Genomic DNA, 21,623 nt, shown 5'->3' on the forward strand with positions numbered 1-21,623 from the left:
GCCTGCCAATGCAGGAGACACGGGTTTGAGCCCTGGTCCGGGAGGACCCCACGTGCTGAGGGGCAAAGGGCCCTCAAGCCACAGTTAGCGCTCCACGTACCACAACGAAAGGTCCCTGCAGGACAAGCAGCTTCCACATGGTGCAACTAAGACCCAGCACAGCCAGATGAGTATTTTTCTTAAAAAACAACCAATTTATTTGTTGAAGAATATTCGTCCACCTTGCTCCTTGCTCACAGTTGTTTTTGCTGAAGATATCCTAATGGATTTCCAGGACGTCCGCTATCAATTTCATTAGAACTGTCTACCTGAATCAAACAGGAGCAAAACAGACAACTACCTGGGGTTAGGTGACATTCTTGGTTCTTTGAACGTCACCTTTTAAAAATCATGGATGATCATGTATATCTGAAGGTAGATTATCTAATTCATTCCAGACATTCCAGTTATTCTATTTTTGCTGAAACTGTTTTTAGCAGTAAACTTATAATCCTTAATGTTTTTAGAAATTATAACAGGAGTAGGAATGTTAATGGGCTTTCCTGAGGGCCCAGCAGTAAAGAATCGCCTGCCAATGCAGGAGACACGAGTTTAATCCCTGGGTGGAGAAGATCCCCTGGAGAAGGAAATGGCAACCCACTCCGATATTCTTGCCTGGGAAATCCCAAGGACAGAGGAGCCTTGTGGGTTACAGACCACGGGATAGCAGAATCAGACACACGACTCAGCGACAACAGTGTATATTAATATCCATCCCTCTCAGGAAATTGTGATCTTGAAAAAAGCCCAACCAGGGAGGAGAGCTTGGCCCAGCAGGTAAGTGTAATTACTCAGGGTAGCCACTGGGCGGCAGCACAGACCAGAGGTCGGCGGCAAACACCCCCAGTGGTCGGAACAGCAGGGCGGGTAGTGAGGTTATTGGACACGTGGGGTTGGTCTGTTACACGCCAAGTTCCACAGTTGCACAGCTTTGGTTGTGTTATAGAATCCACAGCCAAAAGTCATCAACACGGAGGCTGTCTGATGATTTCACAGCAGTGGAATCTCAGGCAACAGGGCAATGTGTTAAATGTTGCCCCCCCTCTCTTCGCAACAGTTAGCTTGACTATGTAACGTATTTAAAAGCTTATTTTTCTTCCCAGGAAGTAATATGGGATGCTCAGGAATTCTTCCATTAGAGAGTATCTCCAGGCACTAACGATATTATGGGAGAAAGATGAGATATACCGAAAGACGGGATCCAGTCCTAGGATGACAAAGCCCATCTCGCGTCATCTGGCCGAGCTGGCGGCCTTGCAGGTGCCCTGACCCCCCGCCATCAGGATCTGTCCAGGGTCTTGACCACGCCCATCGCCCCACCTGGGACACATTTCCTCCAGGACTCTTCATGGATGATTTCCTGACACCTAAGTGTTCCTAAGCCTGCCAGCCCTGTCCACAGCCGGCTGTGGGTGCTGAAGACAGAAACCGGGACGGGGATTCAGGGCAAGGCATAACGTGGCCGGCAGAGCTGAATGAGGGTCACGGAGAGAGAGGCTTGGTCAGGCGGCCACGGGGCTTTGGGAGAGGGACCCTACCCTCCCCCCCGGTTTTGTGTGGGATGGGTGGGGGACAAAACAGATGAAAGAGCTGAAGCTGGGTTTATCTTCTGTGTGTATTCTGGCCAAGTGTTGAGGGCAAAGGATTGAGAAGTCCCCTGGTGACTATAAAGCTCTGGCTGCACTGAGCTTGGAGTATCAAAGTTTACTCTGTCCTCTTTCCAAGTCATCCCTCACCCCCAACACCACCTCCCGCTCACAGGCCTAACTCCTCCCCGCCCCCAAGGCTGTGCTTCCCAGGGTTGCAGCCCTTCGCGCCCGAAGATCAAAGCAGCTCGAGATCAAACCCTCCAACAGCACCTGGTTGGTCCTTCCCCACGGAGACCGACAACAATTCCAAACATGATTCCCACCCCCAGTGCCTCTGGGCTGAAACCACTTGACTTTTTAAAGCACATTTCCACTCTCTTTAACTGTTTTGAAGCATATCACTAGAGTACGGTTGGATACCGCTTCGGGAAGTCGCTTCGTGTGCAGTTCCTTTCTGCGGCCCCTCTGACGCAGATGGGGAGTGAGGTCTCTGCTAAGAGAAGCCTCGCCCTGGCGTTAGAGGGCCGCAGCGCTACCTCGCCACCATCTCTCATGACTTACCAGGTTTTGCGGGAAAGACCTCAGAAAGAGGTGCCTGGGATCTTGGGTTATGGGATGGAGTTTGGCGTTGATGCAATCCCCCCAAGAAAGCAGAACTGACTGCAGTTACCAGGACTCTGAGCCCCCGAGGGTCTGAAACCTGGAACAGAGACCCCGGGGACTTCAGACTCAAAGGGCAGGGTGAGATGGAAAGAAGTTTTATACTTCAATTTGAAAGAAAACCCATGCCACTTTTAATGGAAAAAATGGTCACAAGGAGACTCCCAGATTGTACCTGAATGTTTTTCTGTAAATCCTGTTCAGTCTAATTGTACCAATTAGCTGCGCTGGTTGATGCTTTTTTGAATTTTTAATCTTTTATTTGAAGTGACATTATAACGGGCAGAAAGTATACAGCCACTCACTATGCACTAAAGATTTTTTCTCACAGGGCCGTGACAGATTCCACCCAAGCTGCCTGTCCCGGGGGACAGAGCCTCCCTGCCACCCACACCCCAGCTGTCTTCTCCACCCTTTGACCTGCCCTGCCTTTTGCAGTGAGCACAGTGAGGAGCAGCAAGTGTGAGATAGAAAATATGCTCTCCACTCTGCACTAAAACCTCTTCATCTCTTAAAACTGGCATCTTCAAATCTCCTTTCCAAACAACACTTTTCCCTCCCTCTCACCAAAACTCCAGTGTTTGGCTTCTCTGGTGGCTCAGTGGTAAAGATTATCTGCCTGCCAATGCAGGAGACACAGGTTCAATCCCTGGTCCAGGAAGATGCCAGGGAGCAGCTAAGCCCGTGGGCCACGGCTGCTGACGCCGCACTCTGCAACGGGAGAGACGCCGTCGCACGGAGAAGCCCGCGGAGCACAACTAAAGAGGATTTGCAGCAGAGACCCAGCACAGCCAAAGATAAATGAAAAAAAAATTTTAAACGCGTGTTGTTGCCTCTAAGTGGGTTCAGATGTAACTGTTCTACTAGAAGTCAGACACCTGGACTTGGACAACCGAAGTGTCCCTTTCCTCCTCTAAACCTAACTCCAACCTTCTCCCTTTCAACGGCTCCCGATGCTGAAGTGCCAAAGGTTGAACACATCTCTCACTGTGTCTGCAACACCTTCTTCCATGGGAGTGATGCAATCTAGCAAATACCTCTCCCTCCCATCTCAGCAATCTTCAGCTCCCATTCAGACCTCCTTCTAGATACACTGTGCTCTGAACAAACTTGGTTTCCCAAACTCTGGAGTCTGGTTTTCCCCCTAGAAAGCATTTTTAAACTTTCCCACACCACCATTCACCTCTTTAAGGGCCTCCAGGATTAAAAGCATCAACAAGCTCCTTGGTGGCTCAGTGGTAAAGAATCCTCCTGCCAACGCAGGACACATAAGAGATTTGGGTTAGATCCCTGGGTCGGGAAGATCTCCTGGAGGAGGACATGGCAACCCACTCCGTTATTTGTGCCTGGAGATTCCTGTGGACAGAGGAGCCTGGTGGGCTACAGTCCACGGGGTCACAAACGAGATGGACATGACTTAGTGACTAAACCACCACCAAAACCATGACCTACCCAAGGGGACACGCCCATGTGGGTAAGAGTGGGATTGAAAGCTCGTTCCTTTTATATGATGTGAGAAACCCTCTGAGTACAAATCATTTGTGAATAACAAAGGAACAAGGCATTACAAATTCACTGCCTCAAAGACCGCCAGAGGCTAAGTTAGAGATGGCATGAGCTTAATGCCAGTCACTAAAGTCCCTGAATTTCACGGCACTCCAACAGAACACGACCACCTCGGGGTCCCTAATGGCTGATACTGTGGTCCTTTCCTGGCCTCAGCACTGGGCCCTGACACAACCACACACTTAACAGTTCCCAAAAGAACTTTCCTTTTTTACAGCAAAACTTGCTCATCCTCCAGTCTTCCTGTTTTAGTAAACAGCAATCCTGTAACTTAACAGTAGCTCAGGCTAACATCATGGAGTCGTCCTTGCCTTCTTTCTCTCACACCCTCCATCCACAATCTGTCAGCAGATCCCGTGGTTCCTACCTACAAAATATCTACAGAATGTCATCACTAGTCACTGCTATGCATTGCTACCATCTTGGTCCAAGCCACCATCATCTCTCACCTGGATTACTGCAGTCTAATATGCTTGTTTCTTTAATGTTTTTTGAAGGATATTTTTCCCCAATTATTTTTATTAGTTGGAGGCTAATTACTTTACAATATTGTAGTGGGTTTTGCCATACATTGACATGAATCAGCCATGGGTTTACATGTATTCCCCATCCTGAACCCCGCTCCTACCTCCCTCCTCCATCCCATCCCTCTGGGTCTTCCCAGTGCACCAGCCCCAAGCACTTGTCTCATGCATCCAACCTGGACTGGTGATCTGTTTCACACTTGATAACATACATGTTTCGATGCTGTTCTCTCAGAACATCCCACCCTCGCCTTCTCCCATAGAGTCCAGAGTCTGTTCTATACATCTGTGTCTCTTTTTCTGTCTTGCATATAGGGTTATCGTTACCATCTTTCTAAGTTCCATATATATGCGTTAGTATAATGTATTGGTGTTTTTCTTTCTGGCTTACCTTTTGAAGGATAATTAAACAGGAAGCATCTTAAGCACATGCTCCCTCAGTTAAGCATACCTGTGGGCAGCCTGTATCAGTGGGACTCCCAGCAGATCCCCTGGGAGCTCAGTAGAAATACACTTTCTCCCTGAATCAGAAACTCTATGTTGGGCCCAGCCATCAGTCTTAACGGGGTTCCCAGGTCGCTCAGCTGGTAAAGAATGCAGCAGGAGACCACCTGCATCGGGAAGATACCCTGGAGAAGGGATAGGCTGCCCACTCCAGTATTCATGGACTTCCCTGGTGGCTCAGATGGTAAAGAATCTGCCTGCAATGTGGGAGACCTGGGTTCGATCCCTGGGTTGGGAAGATCCCCTGGAGGAGGGCTTGGCAACCCACTCAAGTACTCTTGCCTGGAGAATCCCATGGACAGAGAGGCCTGAAGGGCTACAGTCCGTGGAGTCCCAAAGAGTTGAACACAACTGAGCAATCTGTCTAAACGAGCTCTCTAGGGGAACCCACGGTCACTCGCATTAGAGACCCACCAGCCTACACGTCAGACCACTTGGTCACGGCCTCCAGTGCCTGCCCAGCGGACATGCACCCTAACTGCACGGGCGCAGGAGGACACGCAAACTTGCCATCAAGGTCAACAAGCCCAGACTCTGGCAGGAAGCAGCACAGCCCTACCTCTCCCTTCGCTTTGGCAAGGCGGCCTCTGGGGCTCTCCCTTCTCATCTGCGCATGAGCCCGACGCTCCAGGCTTAGGACTCTTAAAGACCGAGTTCTTTCTCGTGTTCTCCTTCTCTTCCAATCTCAGCCTCAGGGCGGCCACCCTGGACAGAATTTTCTTCTTTACCCCCTCGGCTAAGTGTCCACTTCCTGGGGTTTTTTGCTTCTCCTTGACCTCATGTGACTTCATCACTGCTGGCGGGGGTGGACTGCTAGCTTGGGCCGCCACGGGGCCAACCTTCTCCTCCCCCAGCTTCTTCCCGTGGCCCAGGGTGGAGCCCTGTGGGTAGGGGTCCAGCAGCATCTTAGGAACTTTCGCTGACACACCTCCAGAAACAGACGCCTGGGGCCCCGCCGGAGAACCAGATGTGCCTGTGGATTTGGTTTCCCCAACGGGGGGCTCCTCTATCTTATGTTCCTCAATTCTGTGGCTTCTTGAAAAGCCTGTGATGCCTCTTCTTTCAGGGGATGAGGTAAAAGGCCCGCGGGTGGGACCACTGGAAGAGGGCATTTGCTGCCACTCACTCTTCACAGCTCGCCTTTCCTCTGAGTCAGAAGAGGCACGCTGGTGGGTTCTGGGCTCCACAAAGTCCTCCTCACGGAGGTCATGACTCTGAGCTGTGAGGCTATGAGTACTGGCTCCAACAGATGGAGGGGTCATCCTGGCAAGGCCGCTAGAGAGAGCTAAAGAGGGGGAAACTAATGCTGCTCTGCGTCCAGGCCCCCCTGAGCACCTCTCACCGCCTTCCTGTTCGCGGCTTCTGATGCGTCTGCCGGGAATCGCCTCCCCACCCCGCACAGGGCCCGGGACTGGCAAGATGGCAGAACGCACGTCCCGCTTCACCCCGTCACGGGGACTTTGTCCTGCCTCCCGTCCCACACGGTCCGTTTGGTTTTGGTTGATGCTGTTTTTACTTGGAGGGGTTTCCCCACTTTGCTGGGGACACGGAACTTGCAAGATGGCAGGTTGGACTTCCGGTCTCTGGTCCAAGTGACCATCATTCGGTTTATTCTCCACTCTGATGGCCCCCAGTGTGGACTCAGAAGGCTCTGGTGGGTCCACCCTGGCCCACCCCACACTCAGCTCATCGATGGGGTCCACAGAGGACTCCAAGATGTTAGGGCAGGACAGGAGTTGTTTAAAGAAGGCAGGGCGATCCCTCTCGAGTCGGTTTTCATCTGGGTTTTGGCTCACACGGTTAGCATTGTCCTTCCTTTGGGTACTGAAAGCCTCTGGGAGCAAGCCTGTGACACAGACTTTCTTTTCCTCCACAGGGTCCACGGATGACTCCAGGAATCTGCGTTGGCTCAAATACTGGGAGGAAAGACAACTCCAACTTGCACGAACAGCTCGGTCTTCCCTTTTATGGATTTTTCGGATATTAGCAATTGCTGAGCCATCCCCTGCCTGAGGACTGCAGGCTGATGCTGTCTTAGAGCGGCCCGGTTTAGGCCCAGCAGCACTCGCCTTTAGCACATCAGGAATCGCCCGGATCCTGTCAGGAATGAGACCAGCGTCCGTCCCCTTGAGCCCAGAATCTGTCGGTTGTCCCCGTGACCAGGTTTCTGAAACAGAAGCCTCTAGAGTTATGATCTTCAGCTTTTTACCCGCTTCCCAATATCCTGGACTGCTCTCTTTAGACTCGTCCAGAAGGACGTCAGCGAGAGGGGGACCGTGGCTCAGAGGCCGACTGTCATCTTTCGCTGTAGATTCAGCCATCACAGGCACACGAGTCCCCAGGCCCGAGCTCTGCCTTCCTCCCTCCGTGGAGGCTGACGAGCAGTCCAAGGGCACCAGGTTTGTTTCCACTTGTCCGACAGGCGTCGTGGGCAAAATTTCTTGGAAATTATCGTCAGAAGAACCCTGTTGGACACTCTGTGTTGTTTCACTTCCTTTTTCTTGGAAATTCTCTCCAAGGGTCCTCGTGTCGGCTCTGGGCCCGGTCTGGCTCTTCTTTCTAGACAGGTTATCAATCTGAAGAGGGGAACTGCTACAGAAACCCTCTCCCTCTGGGAGCTGAGGAACCTGGACATGGATTCCGGGCCCACTGGGAGCCATGTGACCCAGCTCTCTTGAAGAGTTGATTGTGGAACCATTAACAACACGAGCCAACGGTACATCGGAAGGAAGTTGAGAAGTGTTTCCACCTGGTACCCGAGGTGAACTCTCCTCAGGGCCGCCCGCGTGGCTGTCCCCAGCAACTGAAACTGTGAGGTGTCTGGGTGGGTGGCCTTTCAGGACAATGGAAAGAGCGCATGTGTCCTTCTCCCCAGTCAGCTCAGAACACTCAACATTAGCAGTTAGTGTTGTGGGCTTCTCCTGAGGAAACTTCGCTGCTGAACTATGACCTGCCGGTATGTCTGCCGAGTCCGGGGCACCGGGGCTAGAGTTCTCGTCACCGCCTTCTTTAGCGCAAACGGATGAGTTGCTCTCTGGAGATAGAGGCCGTCTTTCCTCAAGGCCCCCTGAGTGGCTGGGACTCAGCCTCTCCTGGCCAGCCTTTACTATGGAGGCCGATGTGGAGGTGGAACCCTCTATGTTGGCTAGATTCTCCCCGGTGGCACCTTCACTGGCTTTTTGTGAGATGCTCCAGGTGAAAGTGCTGATGAAAAGAGGGGAGTCGGGAGAGGCTCTCTCATCACTGTTCCCGCACGTAGCCTGGGGAGGCTCAGGACCTCGTGTCTGAGGAAGAACATCCAGAGTCTTGTCATCGGGAGGACATAAATCAGGTGGTTTGCTTTGACCTGCCAGCTCTAGGTCCAGGGGGCAGATTTCTTGAGGCAAATATTTACCGACTGGGGCTCCAACCAGAGAGCCCACGGTATCACATGCTTCTTGGTCACCTGCTTCAAGACGCTCCGTTCCACACGCGGCTACTCCATCCCCTGGCCCAGCGCACACGGTTTCCAGGGCAGAGACAGTATGTGCAAATTCAGGGGACACAGGGGCAGCCCGGGGCTGGGGGGGAGGCCCCGGCAGCTCACAGGGGGACACGGCTTCACTGTTTGCTTCTGGGATGCTCAGCGCACGTCCCAGGTCTCCCCAAGGACTTCCGAGAGTGTTGTCATCTTGGTTTTCTTCATTCTGTGCCCCTTGGGTACAGTCTTCTACCTCCAGGTGTTCGGCCAATGATGCACTTTCTTTGTCGATCCCTCCTAAGTTGGGGAGGGACTCTGTTGTGGTCCCAGGAAAAGCAGACTCCTCCCCAGTAGGCTCTGAGAAAGCTGGCATGTGGCTGACACAGATGCGCTCCCTGAATGTTTCCTGAATTTGCACCTAGAAGATGAAAAGTGATATTAATAGAATTGTTCCTGGGAGATCCACAATAGGGCTTAATTGCAATCCCAAGAGTGTTAATCCTCGATGACTCTAGTAACAATGAGAGTAGAAGGAATAATTGAGATCTAAACAGTAATTCCTGAACTCTCTAGTTGTGAGACATCTTGAAGAAATGCAACTCTATATTGCAAGGGATCCTCAAATTCCCCATTATCAGTAAAAGGCCACCTGACAATCATTTGATTTTTTTTCCCTTCTAACATGGAATTTACGTTAAATTATTTGCTAAACCTTTGATTAAGTCACAAGAGTTCATGTGAATCTTTTCAGAAGGAAACTTCATATGATCATAAGACATGCAGTGTCTATAAAGTAGCAAAGAGCAATTTTTAGATTTTTAATTGAAGGATAATTGCTTTACAGCATTGTGTTGGTTTCTACCAAACGTCAGCATGAATCAGCTATAGGTCTACGCATGCCCCCTGCCACAAAAGAGCAGTCTTTGTCCCTGAGGCCAGCTTGCTGGTTGATTACTGAGGAGGTGTGTCCTTGAACCCACCTCTAGTGAGGCAGTGGCGTTATGATTGGTCTTTGGCACTGCCCATCATTCCTGCCCCAGGTAGGTTAAAAAGTCTTGAAATGCTGCTTGCTGCCCACTGGTGATTCATCTTTTCTTGCCTTAAGGCTACCTTAAGTTAAATTTTCATTTAACTCAGATTTTATTGGTGTTAGAAGTGCTAACTGAACAAGAAATTCTGCATAGCTTCCTGTGCTATGAATTCCATGGGTGCTAGAGCCATTCAAGTCAACATTTAAACACACACCTCCAATGTGTTGGGCTTCCCTGACAGCTCAGTTGGTAAAGATTCCACCTGCAATGCAAAAGAGGCCAGGTTCAATTCCTGGGTCGGGAAGATCTGCTGGAGGAGGGATAGGCTATCCACTCCAGTATTCTTGGGCTTTCCTTGTGGCTCAGCTGGTAAAGAATCTGCCTGCAATGCGGGAGACCCTGGGTTTGATCCCTGGGTTGGGAAGATCCCCTGAAGAAGGGAAAGGCCACCCACTCCAGTATTCTAGACTGGAGAATTCCATGGACTGTATAGTCCATGGGGTCCCCAAGTGTTGGACTGAGTGACTTTCACTCCGGTGTGTTAGAAAGAATCCCAGGTGATGGGGACACATGACAGGCGAAGGGTCCACTGCAGGGAGCACCCACTCTACGCCGAGACACAGGACATGGGTTGTCACCTAGCAGGGGCTCCGTAAACACTTGAAGGAATCAGCAGACCACCACCACACACCAGCTGAGTCAGATCTGCCCAACTTCACTCCCATTAAACCTCTAAATTTGAAAGATTTCGGGCTTTCGTCTGCTTGTTTTTGGGACAACTGTTTTAAGAGAGTAACCACAAGCAGGGCCGCTGCTGGCTCACATCCTGGGTTTCTGAAAAGAAACAGTCTATATATTTTCCATCCTGACAGAATGGAAGTGGGAGAAGAAATCATTTCCAGTAAGCAAGCAAGGTTTTTTTTGAAGTGTCCAGGAGTTTGTGTTCATGGTTTTCCCTCTATGACATCTATAACATGTAGCATGTTTTTTTCATTGAGTAATTTGGTTCAGTTTCTGTGAGTTATAGCACACACATTCTGAATGATAATGCATAGAAAGCGTGGGCAGCTTCCCGGTCATGATTTGAGATGTGTAGGGAGATTATCTGATTAAAAACACCAAGACCCTCTTCTGAGCATTCCTCCCCTGCTGGAGTTTCCATCACCTATGTCAGCCCTTTATTTTAAGATCTTGCCATCATCATGACATCAGTGCCAGACATTTATGGATGGCCTAGATGCCATGTGTAGAATTCCCTGCCAGGCACTGGGCAATTTTTTCCAAAGGGCTCCAGTTTAAAAAGCCAGTATGTTGTTTACTGGGATGTTACCATACTTTCCCTAGCGTTATCAGAGTTATAGGCTGATAGCTAAGAGGTTAACGCCTGGAAAAGATGAAACACAGGAAAAGCAAGCTTTGACTAGGGTGGTTTGGTCACTGGCATGTTATAACCATGGTGTGTCATGCCTTGATGTATGGAAGAGTCATGTTCCTATTTACTAGCACATACTTGTGTTCCTCCCTCTCTCTACCTTTTAAAACAAAATCCTACTTTAAAATAGCCTAGTGAAGCCCCATAGGTAAAGAAATATGGCAAATCCTTGACCATGTAAAATTTGTCCATTTGAATATTTACTGAGCACTTACTATATATCAAGCTGTTCTAGGGACTGGAGAAGCATCCGTGAATGTAACAAGGTCTGTTGGCCTTTGGGAAGTTAGGTTCAAGCAACCGGCCATACAAACTGGTCCCACGGCTGGTGAACCATTTAGCCCATGTTGTGACCCATGGGATTTTTCTTAAAGTGGAGCTTCTAACAGCCCAATGCATACCTGGCGAGGCTCACAGCATCAGTTTCAAGGTCAGGCTCCTCGGAGGCCAGCTCAGAGAAAGGGAAACCACAGGCTCACACCTTTCAAATGAGTCAGACCTTTCTCTCAGGAGGAGATCTCTTAGTTAAGTCATTACGAAAGAACTCCAGCGAACGATTCTGCTGCTCAGCTCTTCTCATCATGGAGTGAGCAGGGAGACTCAGGTGGTTCTTAATGTAGGAAAATTGTTCTTTCAGGTGAGGATGAGGGCTTAGGGCTCTCGTCAGAAACCCAGCGTGGTGTGCGGACTCAGGACTAGCCCTGGCTTCAGCTTAATCCCATATTGCACTCATGACCCCACGTAACCTCGGCTAGTCTCTCTGACCCTCGGTCTCTTCCTCCAAGGCTAACCACACGCACGTCGGCACTATGCTGTCGAGTGCCTGGCACCCACTGAAACTCGCTTCCCTCGTTCTGTGAAAAGACAGTCATGGCTGCAGCAGGAGATAGGGTGCCTCTCGGGGGTGGAGCGGTGCTCCGCAGGCTTTATGCTGGCTTCCTCATTCAAGAGGGAAAATAAATCCGAGATACTGACACTAGCATCTCTTCTTTGCTGATGTCAATACCCTGGGTCCAATCAGGAAACAGAAACCACACAGGTTAGATGATGGATGCTGAGTATCAAGAGTTGTTAACGGCAGTAGAGAAAGAGCTGCAAGATCTTGGAAAAGCCCACAGTGCCTTAAGGGAGGGACAGCCCCGAGAAGGGACCGCTCACGAGGGGCACAGACCGAGCCGGGAAAGGTGTAATCAGGCCACCAGGTAGCAGAGAATTTGCTGGTCTGGAATTGCTGGATGAGTCACACACCACACCCTTCCGTGTGTAGGCAGGGCGCCAGTGGTCAGTGGGAGTCAGGGACCCGCAGGCACAGAGGCCTTCAGAGTGGGTGGGCGGGCGGGCTACATGTGGCGGGAGCAGTTAGAGGGAAGGACAGAGGCCTGTGTCGGGAGAGCATGCATGCTGGTGCAGGCAGGAGGGCTGGCCGTGCAGAGTGTGGTTTCGGAGTAGAGAGGGTTGCAGGGCAGTTACACCCAGGCCAAGGCTACGAGGCCGCAGACGGACCAGGGTCTGGGTCCTGTGGCTGTGGCCGGCTCTGCAGGATGAGCACGCAGCCATCTCCCCGACCCCCAATCCATGCTGCAAAGACGGGAAGCCTCCTCCTCCCCCACCCTCTGCTGAGAGCTTCACGTGGTGCTTAAAGGAGAAGTGGGAGAATGAAACTGATCACCAAGCATGTATTGAAGGGTGCTTCCAGACCTGAGAGGCAGTAACTGAGAACTGGCACATGAGGTCAGGGGTCAGAAGTCTGCCCCGGGGTCCCACGGTCAGTGACAGAACTCGGATTTTAAGCCAAGACTGACTGATTCTAAAAACTGTAAAGAAGTGACACTCAGTCATGTCTGACTCTTTGACACCCTCCTGGACTTTAGCCTGCCACGCTCCTCTACCCATGGAATTCTCCAAGCAAGAATATTGAAGTGGGTGCTCATTCCCTTCTCCAGTTATCAAACTTGGGTCTTGCGCATTTCAGGCAGATTCCTTACTGTCTCAGCCACCAGGGAAGCCCCTGCTGATTCTAAAGCCCTTTCTAACTCAGGTTCTCTAGCCAAGAGAAATTAAGCAAACCCCACCCAAGGGCTGGGAATGCCCCCTAACCTAAACCCAGAACTTCTGAGCTGCTGAGACACATCGAGAGTGAGACTATAATGGTCCCGCTTCTTATGACTGCTTACTTATCAGCTTCCTCACAAGCTCTAAGGGTAGGAATGTGTTATTTGAATTTTCAGAACCTTGGAACACATAGCAGGGCCTCTATTGTGGAATGAAAGAGCATGAATGAATACAAGGAGGGGGATGGGTAGACCAAACTTAGTAACACCTCCAAACCTGGTTTTAAAACCAGCTTGAAAACTTACACCCTGCTTGCACAATAGTCTCCAATCCCATCTCTAGCCAACCTTTTGGATTCTATAACCACATTGTTTCCATCTGTCGGCCTTTCCAAAAAATTCGGCCTCCTAGGTGTGTCTCTGGTTGATCCCATGGACGGTGTGTAGTCTCTTCACTCACCCCATGATGTTCAGGGGTTATCTTCATTAGTGGGTGTGTCCTGGATGCCACAAAGGACACGCTAATTTGAGTAACTAACAATAGAAGGTGATATGAGATAAGATCCCTCTTCTCAGATAGCTTATAATCCAGCTGAAGAGACAAGATGTACAGGGGGAAAGATGAATAGCAATTCTTGACGAGTTGTGCTAATGGCCAAATGGATGGAATTTAAGCAGTTCTGTTCCAGGAGTGGAAAAGTCATCACTGAATCCTCTTTCACTTGGAGAAGATTCCTGCAGTGCAAAAACCAGAGGGTGCTGACTTCCATATCAATTCTTAGATAATTCTGGGACACTTGTAGTGCAATCACAGGAGACTCCTCTACTGGATTAGAGTGGGCAGATAAGGTAGACACTGCTGGGTGACTAACAGCATGCGCAACCCCCTTTTCTCCCTTGCCACCTACAACTAACGGAAGCTGGGAAACCACATATCCTCCCAGTCTCCTGCGTAGCTAGACGGGGCCCAGGGGTCAGTTCTGGCTAAGTAGTAAGGGGAATTCCAATAAGGAACTCTCAAGGAAGTTTTGCTTTCTTATGTAATAAAAAAATACAGACATGGTGGGTAACTTGCCCAACCCCTTCCTTCTTCCTGTGATGTGATGCCTGGTGCGGCAATAATCACCTTGCAGTCATGAGGTAACCAGCACAAGAATGAAAAGTCACACTATAGCTGGTGGAGCAAAAAGGATGGAGTTGGGAGGTGGCAGCTATCCTTAAGCCCCTGGATCAACACTGAGTCCCTTCTACCCCCAACTTCTTGTGTAATGAGTCCTTATGTTTACAGCCACTGGTCATTGGTTATGCTATTAACTGCAGCTGAAAGCTTTCCTAACTGATGCTAGAGCAAAGTATATGTCTGAAAGATGAAAGAAAAGGCACATCAGATTCACCTGGAGCCCTTCAGCAGGCACTGGGCAGCTTCAGGCAGGGATTAGTTTGAAGGACAGTGTCAAAAAGGGCATCGGGTGTGGCTCCTGGACTGCGTGTCTGGGTAGCTGGTCAAAGTGCCAGGGGATCAATAGGGCCTGGGGCAAGGTGAACTTGAAGTCGGAGGTGGGGGAGGGAGGACAGCGAAATGTGAGAAGATGGATCAAAGGAGAGGCCATGGTTCTAAAGGCCACATTCACCCACCCAGAGCCAGGAGAGTTAAGCCCCTTAGATCTGTGCTTCAGCTGGGTATTCCTGCCATAGGCCGCCATGTCCTCCCAGGCATGGGAACAATTTTCTTTCTTTTTAGACGCTCCCTGAATGTTCTTCCCCCTTTTCTGAGCTAGATACAAACAGCCCCATATCCTCCAATAGCTGTCTGCACATCAGTTTCCCCCTGCAGTTCCAGGAATCTTTAAATGGGAGCTTCCCCACTCCCCAGCCTCCTGGCTGGCTGCAGCCTCGCCCACAGCTAACCTTTCCCAAGTTATCTGCTGAGCCCTCACTATGGGCCCGGCGTCATTTGTCACTCGATAGATCAAATCCATACCACCTGGGGACGTGGAACTGAAAATAGCCCAGGTCCCCTAGCCAAAGAAAGCTTAAAGGCAAACCAGAATATTTCAAGAACTTGAGTTTATTTTTAGGAGTTGCTGGGATGTCCAGAAAGGATCGTCGCTTAAGGCTGTGAATGTTAAGACACAAGGTGGAGGCCCCACATCTGAAACCCTCAATCCCGGGAAACCTCTGTTGGTCCCGTGGTTCGGACTCCACGCTTTCACTGTTGAGGGCAAGGGTTCACTCCCCAGTTGGGGAACTAAGATCCCATAAATCACACAGCATGGCCAAAAAATAAGATCTCCAGTCCTGAAACATCCTCTTCACTTGACCAGTTTTCCTTCCAGACCCTCCTGGCTGTTGTTCAGTTGCTCAATCGTGTCCGACTCTTTGCAACCCCATGGCCTGCAGAACACTAGGGCTTCCCTCTCCTTCACTGTCCTCCCCAGAGTTCGCTCAAGTTCACGTCCGTTGAGTCGGTGATGCCATCCAACCATCTCATCCTTCTGTCGTTCCCTTCTCCTGCCTTCAGACTCTCCCCCTGGAGACAGGAAATCTTCAGCCAGCTGTGGTTGCCATCCTACCCAATTTCTTGGGAAAGTCAGGTTTTTGAAATACCAATTTGATTTCCTGGGAGAGGACTGGGTTTCCCTGATGTACACACACCCTTTTCTAGAGCTTACGGGCTCTGCACAGAGCAATCTTTGCCTGGTAACACAGTGTGAGCCAGAGCGCAAGCCAGGAGCTTGTGTTTTTGTGCACCTCAGGTGATGGAAGTAACAGCATCACCACCATTAATGACCATCACCGGGCCCTGTGTAGCCCCTCACCCTCAGGAGGCACTGCTCTAAGCCCTTTTACATTAAAACATTTAACGTTTGCAAAATGACACAGAAATGTGTGCCTTTAGGACGTAGGGCTGGGTCATGTTAAAGAGAAATATACCAGTTACTCTAACACATGAGACCATTTCGTGGTAAACTCCCTAAGTATCAGTTCAGTTTGGGATCCCCATGGACTGCAGCACGTCAGGCCTCCCTGTCCATCACCAACTCCTGGAGTTCACTCACACTCATGTCCATTGAGTTGGTGATGCCAACCAACCATCTCATCCCTCTGTCATCCCCTTCTCCTGTCGCCTTCACTCTTTCCCAGCATCAGGGTCCTTTCAAATGAGTCAGTTCTTTGAATTGGAATTTCAAGCTTCAGCATCAGTCCTTCCCAAAGCATAATGGCCCAGAAAAGCAACTGTCTTCCTTTCCCCGTGGACAGTTTTGTTTTCCTGCATCTGACAGTTTGTTGGGAGATGAAGAGAGCTTTATTTTCACATACACATACGTATGTGCTGAGTTGCTTCAGCTGTATCTGATTCTTTGCAACCCTAGGGACTGTAGCCCATAGCAGGCTCCTCTGTCCATGGGATCCTCCAGGCAAGAATACTGGAGTGGGTTGCCATGCCCAACCCCCCCCCCCCAACCCCAGGGATTGAACCCATGTCTCCTGCGGCTCCTGCATTGCAGGCGGATTCTTTACCGCTCAGCCACTGGGGAAGAAGCCCTTCACATACACAACTAGGATACACACAAACATAAGCAGAGTTGGGAAGGCTAGTGATTTTTCTTGCATGCCACCAAGCATCTCTGGACACAGGTGTTCTGCTACGTGCCCAATAGCCTGACACTTGAAGAAGTGAGAGGAAAGGGGAGCAGGGTGACGGATGGAGCAAGCGGGCGTCGGAAAACCCAGGTGTTATCCTGGATGCACTCCCTCATGGGCAATGGTTCTGGCGAAGTCACTGGCTCTGAGGCGGTTTCTTCCACAGTAAAATGAGAGGGTTGGAGTGTATCTCTTGGCCCCCGGTTCACTTTGGTGTACCATGACCTGCTGCCATGGAAACAATACAAACGTTGAAGTTGGGCTTAAACCTCACCTTCCACTTGAGACCATATTTTCCCTTCAACTCTTAAGGCTTCTAAGATCTGCCTTAACTAGGAGAGTTGATTAGAGGAGAGGACACATACATACACAGACTGAGTCAAGACGAGGCAGTGAGGGCCCCGGTGGAGGATCGGGGGAGAGAAAGTGGGCTGGAGAACGCCCCCCATCCCCCCATCCCAATTCCCAGTTCGCATCTGGCTTCACTCATGACTGCTTCTCCTTCCTCTATGTACAAAGTGCCCCATCTTTTTGGGGGGGGCTGCATGGTGTCAGGATATGGGCCCCCAGTTGGTCCCGCAGTGTTCTGAGGGTCACAGAGCTGGGTCCATGCCAGTGAAAATCATCACAGCCACACAAGGCAAGACCAGCAGCTGACAGCCTCTAAATTGAATTCTCTCAACCCTTGTGAGGACTAATTTTGGATTCTTTCACCCAAGAAGTCTCCTCCCCTCCCCAAGTTTTGCAAAGAATTAGGAGCTTCCAGATCCACTTGGACCCCCTCGATTCCCCTCCCCCCAGCTCCCCCAGAGGCCACGGAGTGAATCCCAGCTGTGGATTTTTGGTGTGGTGGTGTTTGCTTCCCACAGGCCGAAGCTCCTCTGCATATCTCAGACTGAATAACAAGGGAAAAATGAAACCTTAAGTCAGGTTCTAGGAGAGCATGCAAGTCAATCTCTCTACAGTTTCTAGCACCTGTGAGCAAAAACCAAAACCAAAGTAGTAGCAGTTACCATACTGCCCTGACAATATTTGGTACGAAGCCAGTTCTTGTAAGCTTTAGAAACAGGAAATACTTGTCACATGGTTGCTACACTGCTTGCCTATTCAGCGAAGCTTCAAAGTGTACATGGGTGTTAATCTGGCACTCGGAAAATCTGAACATCAACATATAGGCAGGATGCCTGTCATGGCTGGCCATCACCAAAAATGAGAAAATGCAGGACTAGGGTTTGAAATGTCCCTTATTAGGCCTTGTATTTCAGATAAGCAGCAGGACAGCTGTTATGTCCTTAGGTTTAGCGTCTGGCTAAACAGGAAATATCCCCTGAAAGAGTACAGATCTAGGAGGGAACCATTACCTAAGCCCACAGTAAGTTACCCCATCAGATTGAGATAGCCTCTTCAAGGAGAAACAAAAGTTCCCTGGACAGTGAGATCCATGAGAGGAGGACACGGTTAGTCTTACTATGGAGCAAGGCTCATAGAAGGCACTCAAAAGACAGGGCAATGGACTAGACATCCAGTCGCTTAGTTCCATGTCCCTTTGCTGACAGAGGCAGGGAGCGTTCGTCCCTTCAGAGTCTGGTTCTCTACTTCTGACGAGACACTGATCTACCTAATAACCCGCCTGAGGGTCCTGTGCTTTCATTAATGTTTAGTTGCTAAGTCATCTCCAACTCTGTTTGTGACCCCATGGAAATCCCGCCAGGCTCCTCTGTTCACGGGGTTTCCCAGGCAGGAATACTGGACCGGGGTGCCACTGCCTTCTGCAGGGGATCTTCCCAGCCCAGGCCTCCTGCATGAGCAGGTGGCTTCTTCACCACTGAGTCACCTGGGAAGCCCTTGTTGATATGCTCTTTCCATTAAACTCACTCTTCTTCACTGCCAATGACCTGGTGTGTTGGCCTCAATCTTCTTTGGGTCTAAATGGAAGCCACCTGTTCTGAGTGGAAAGCGGTGTCTGCTTTATCCATGACAGATGAGGTTCCCCACACAACCTCCACCTCCAGAAGACACCAGGATAGTTGCACCAGGGGGAACCAGGCACCAAAGGGGGGGGGGGTGGTCCAGCTGATAGGTCTGTGAAGTTCAAGTATGCCGCCAGAGGGTTAAGTTTAAACACCTGTACTTTAAAGATGCAGGGACTCAAAGGCAGGGTGGGAGTAGGGAGGGGTGTCGTGCAGATTAGAAATTCAAGAATCTTTTGATGGAGCAGTCAAAAAACTGCCTTTCCTCCTTGTAGATAGAAAGGAAAAGAATGATTCACTAAGAAGCTCCTGGAAAGTTGAAGCCATGAGAGGAAAGACTTTTTATCTGGGACTCCACACACTGATTTGGAGCTAAGGCAAAAAAATTGCTTAGCTGGTATTTGCGCTCACGGTGGTTTGAAGACTCACACGTAACTGCTCATACGTGTGAGTAACGTGTTCCCACCATCTTCTCCCCTCTGGCGCCAATCTCACCTCCCTGGCCACGTGTGGGGTTCGGGGGACGAGTGGGGAAAAAATCTCTCACTAAGCAGGCCCTCAGTCACTTCAGCCCTTCAGATTTTGCTCACCTCTACAGGCTGACTGGTCCCCACGCTGGGCTGGGCAAGTATCTTTGACTCACCCTCAAGCATGGCTAGGAGCCTCATGGAACCCAGGGGCCTTTGAAGAGCCCCCTATTGTCAGGGCTTCTGCCTGAAGCCCCTCTCTCTGCAGGGACTAGGCAAACCTCAGTAACACCCTGGAGCCCTCCCCCAGCCTTGGACCAAATGGAAACAATAAGGCTTTTTGCAAGAAAAAAAAAAAAAATAGAATTGGGGAGAGTGGAAGCTGGGTCATACTGGTAGGTGATGGGCCACCCCCATCACCTGGCTAGGCTAGGCTTGTCCCAAAAGGGAAGCAGAAAAACAGCCCCTATAGACAGTTTCCCTTAGTTTGTGTGAACACAATCCTGAAAGTCAGGAGTTGAGATGACCTGCCCACGAGCCCTGACTCCATCAGCCTTTTTGTTCCAGCACCTGAGGGCTGGTGCCCTCGTCCACACCCTTACCCTCTCCCAATTTCTGATGGTGCAGAGATAAGACTCCAAGAAGAAAGGAGCTTAGAAATCTCTCAAAGTCTGACTTTAAAGATTATTGCCCTAGCTTAAAGGAAAGTTAACACCTGTTTCTCCTGTTTGCTTTCCTCAATACAACACTAATCACCATCCCCACATCACTGCCAAAGCCCCTCCCCTGACCCGGCCCCCAGAGTCCCCAACTGCTTTGGAAAAAGATGGAGGCAAAAATAGAATTTTTTCCCCCCTAGTAAGCTCCCTGAACAACTAGGGCTTTTCCCTATGACTTCAGAAACAAGTTATCACAAGCTGGATGACTTAAGAGATCACACATTCCCCTTTAGTTCCGGAAGCCAGAGTCTGGAACCAGGGTGTTTCCAGGGCAAAGCTCCCTCCAAGGGCTCTAGGAAGAACCTTATGTCTTTTGACCTCAACTGATGACATCTGCAAGCACCCTAGTTGCTCTCACGTTCTGAGATTCCAGGTGGGTGTGAAATTGGGTGGGTGGGACACTTTTCAACCCACTTCTTCCCCAGCCTCCCCTACCGGCCCTCCTTCCCGATATTCTGCCATCAATACTCAGCAGCAGAGCTTCCTCATTTGACTAGGTGGTGTGGTTCAGAGCGAGGAATGGAGACGCTGAGAGGAAGGTTCTGGCAACAGGACAGTTAGAGGCTGGTTTTCTTTAGGAGACTACTCTTATTTCTGTGGTAAAAGTGAAGTCAGGAAGGAAGAAGTACAGCAGAGAGTCTACCCGCCCTTGTCATCGCTCTTGCTACCGCGCCAAATTCCCTTCCCCAAGCCGGGCAACCAAAACGCCCAGACCCCCGGAAGCTTCGTAGAAAAGAGGGTTTCTGCGTGAGATGGCTAAGTGAGGCAGCCACAGGAGGAGACACGAGTTGCCCGCGCGGAAGCCAGACAGTGAAGACGCTCGGTCGAGTCCGACTCCCCGCGACCCCATGGCCTGTAGCCCACCAGGCTCCTCTGTCCACGGGGAAGTCTCCAGGCAAGCGTCGGAAGCGAGTAGCCACTGCCTTCTCCAGGGGACCTTCCTACCCCAGTGAAGAAGCCGGGGGGGCTGGGGGTATTTATGGGATTGAAGCCTGGAGGGCGGTCTGAGGCGTGGCGAGGGTGGGGAAACCTGATTGGAAATGAGAAAAATGTGAGGTAATGGTTCCCCCCCACGTCCCAAAATGGAGGCTGTTAGCGCGATCTGAGGGTGGAGTTTCGGTCTTCTAAGGTCAAAAGGTCACTGAGCTGGCCACTCGCGCATGCCCAGTTGAGGGCGGCGGGGGGCGGCGCCTAACCCGTCTCCCTCAGCCCAGCTCCAAGCAGCCCCAGCCGGCTCCAAGCGCCTGGAGAACAGCCCGGGCAGCCGTGCTGCTTGGGGGGCGTGGAACTCTCGTGGAAACAGTGAAGACAACCGTGACTGGTGAAGGGGGTTGTAGTGGACTTGACTGAGGGGTACGAGTCTGTCCACCCTCCTGAAGGCTGCTGTCCCAGGGCCCAGACCCCATGATTAGCGTCAACCGCTGCAGACCGCTTTTGGAGGGACCACTCAGTGTCTGAGCTGAGGCTCGTCCACCTGTGATGGAGAGGCAGTGACGGCAGGGTCCCGTATGTTTGCTGTCCCATGGAGACCCCGAACTAGAGCTTTAGAAGCTGAACGGATAAACGTTCTCATGATGGTTATTTCCCCATCCAACACCATCAGTTTGATGGTAAATGTGAAAGCGCTTGTTTTTAAACCATCACTTAAAAAAAAAATGCCCAAAATCTCGAGGCAGTATCAAAATACCTGTGCTGACTCAGAAAGATAATTTTTCAAGCATCAGCAGAAAGGGGAACTTACAGAATTTGCAGTTTTAACCTCCTGCCCCGCCCCCACTCTCAGCTCTGTAGATACAGTGGAGACAGTACATTGAAGTGGGTGGGGGAATATGAGTTTTCACGTTTCTGTCTTGCCTCTGTAACTAGATTTAATTCAGTTCGACAGGTAATATTGGCAGGCACTGTGTGTGTGTGTGTGTGTGTGTGTGTGTGTGTGTGTGTGTGTGTGTGTGTGTGTGTGTGTGTG

General features: G+C 50.5%; 1 protein-coding gene across 1 annotated transcript in view; it reads right to left on the reverse strand.

Annotated features, from left to right (window-relative positions):
* ALPK2 (alpha kinase 2) overlaps positions 1 to 21,623 on the reverse strand; it is a 128,956-nt gene that overhangs the window by 32,988 nt on the left and 74,345 nt on the right. The window contains exon 5 of the mRNA XM_065932821.1: positions 5,442 to 8,760. Within this exon, the coding sequence (XP_065788893.1) occupies positions 5,442 to 8,760 (3,319 nt within the window). The remainder of the gene's footprint in view (positions 1 to 5,441; positions 8,761 to 21,623) is intronic.

This window comes from Muntiacus reevesi, chromosome 4 (assembly GCF_963930625.1).
Source record: "Muntiacus reevesi chromosome 4, mMunRee1.1, whole genome shotgun sequence".
NCBI classification, from domain to species: Eukaryota; Metazoa; Chordata; class Mammalia; order Artiodactyla; family Cervidae; genus Muntiacus; species Muntiacus reevesi.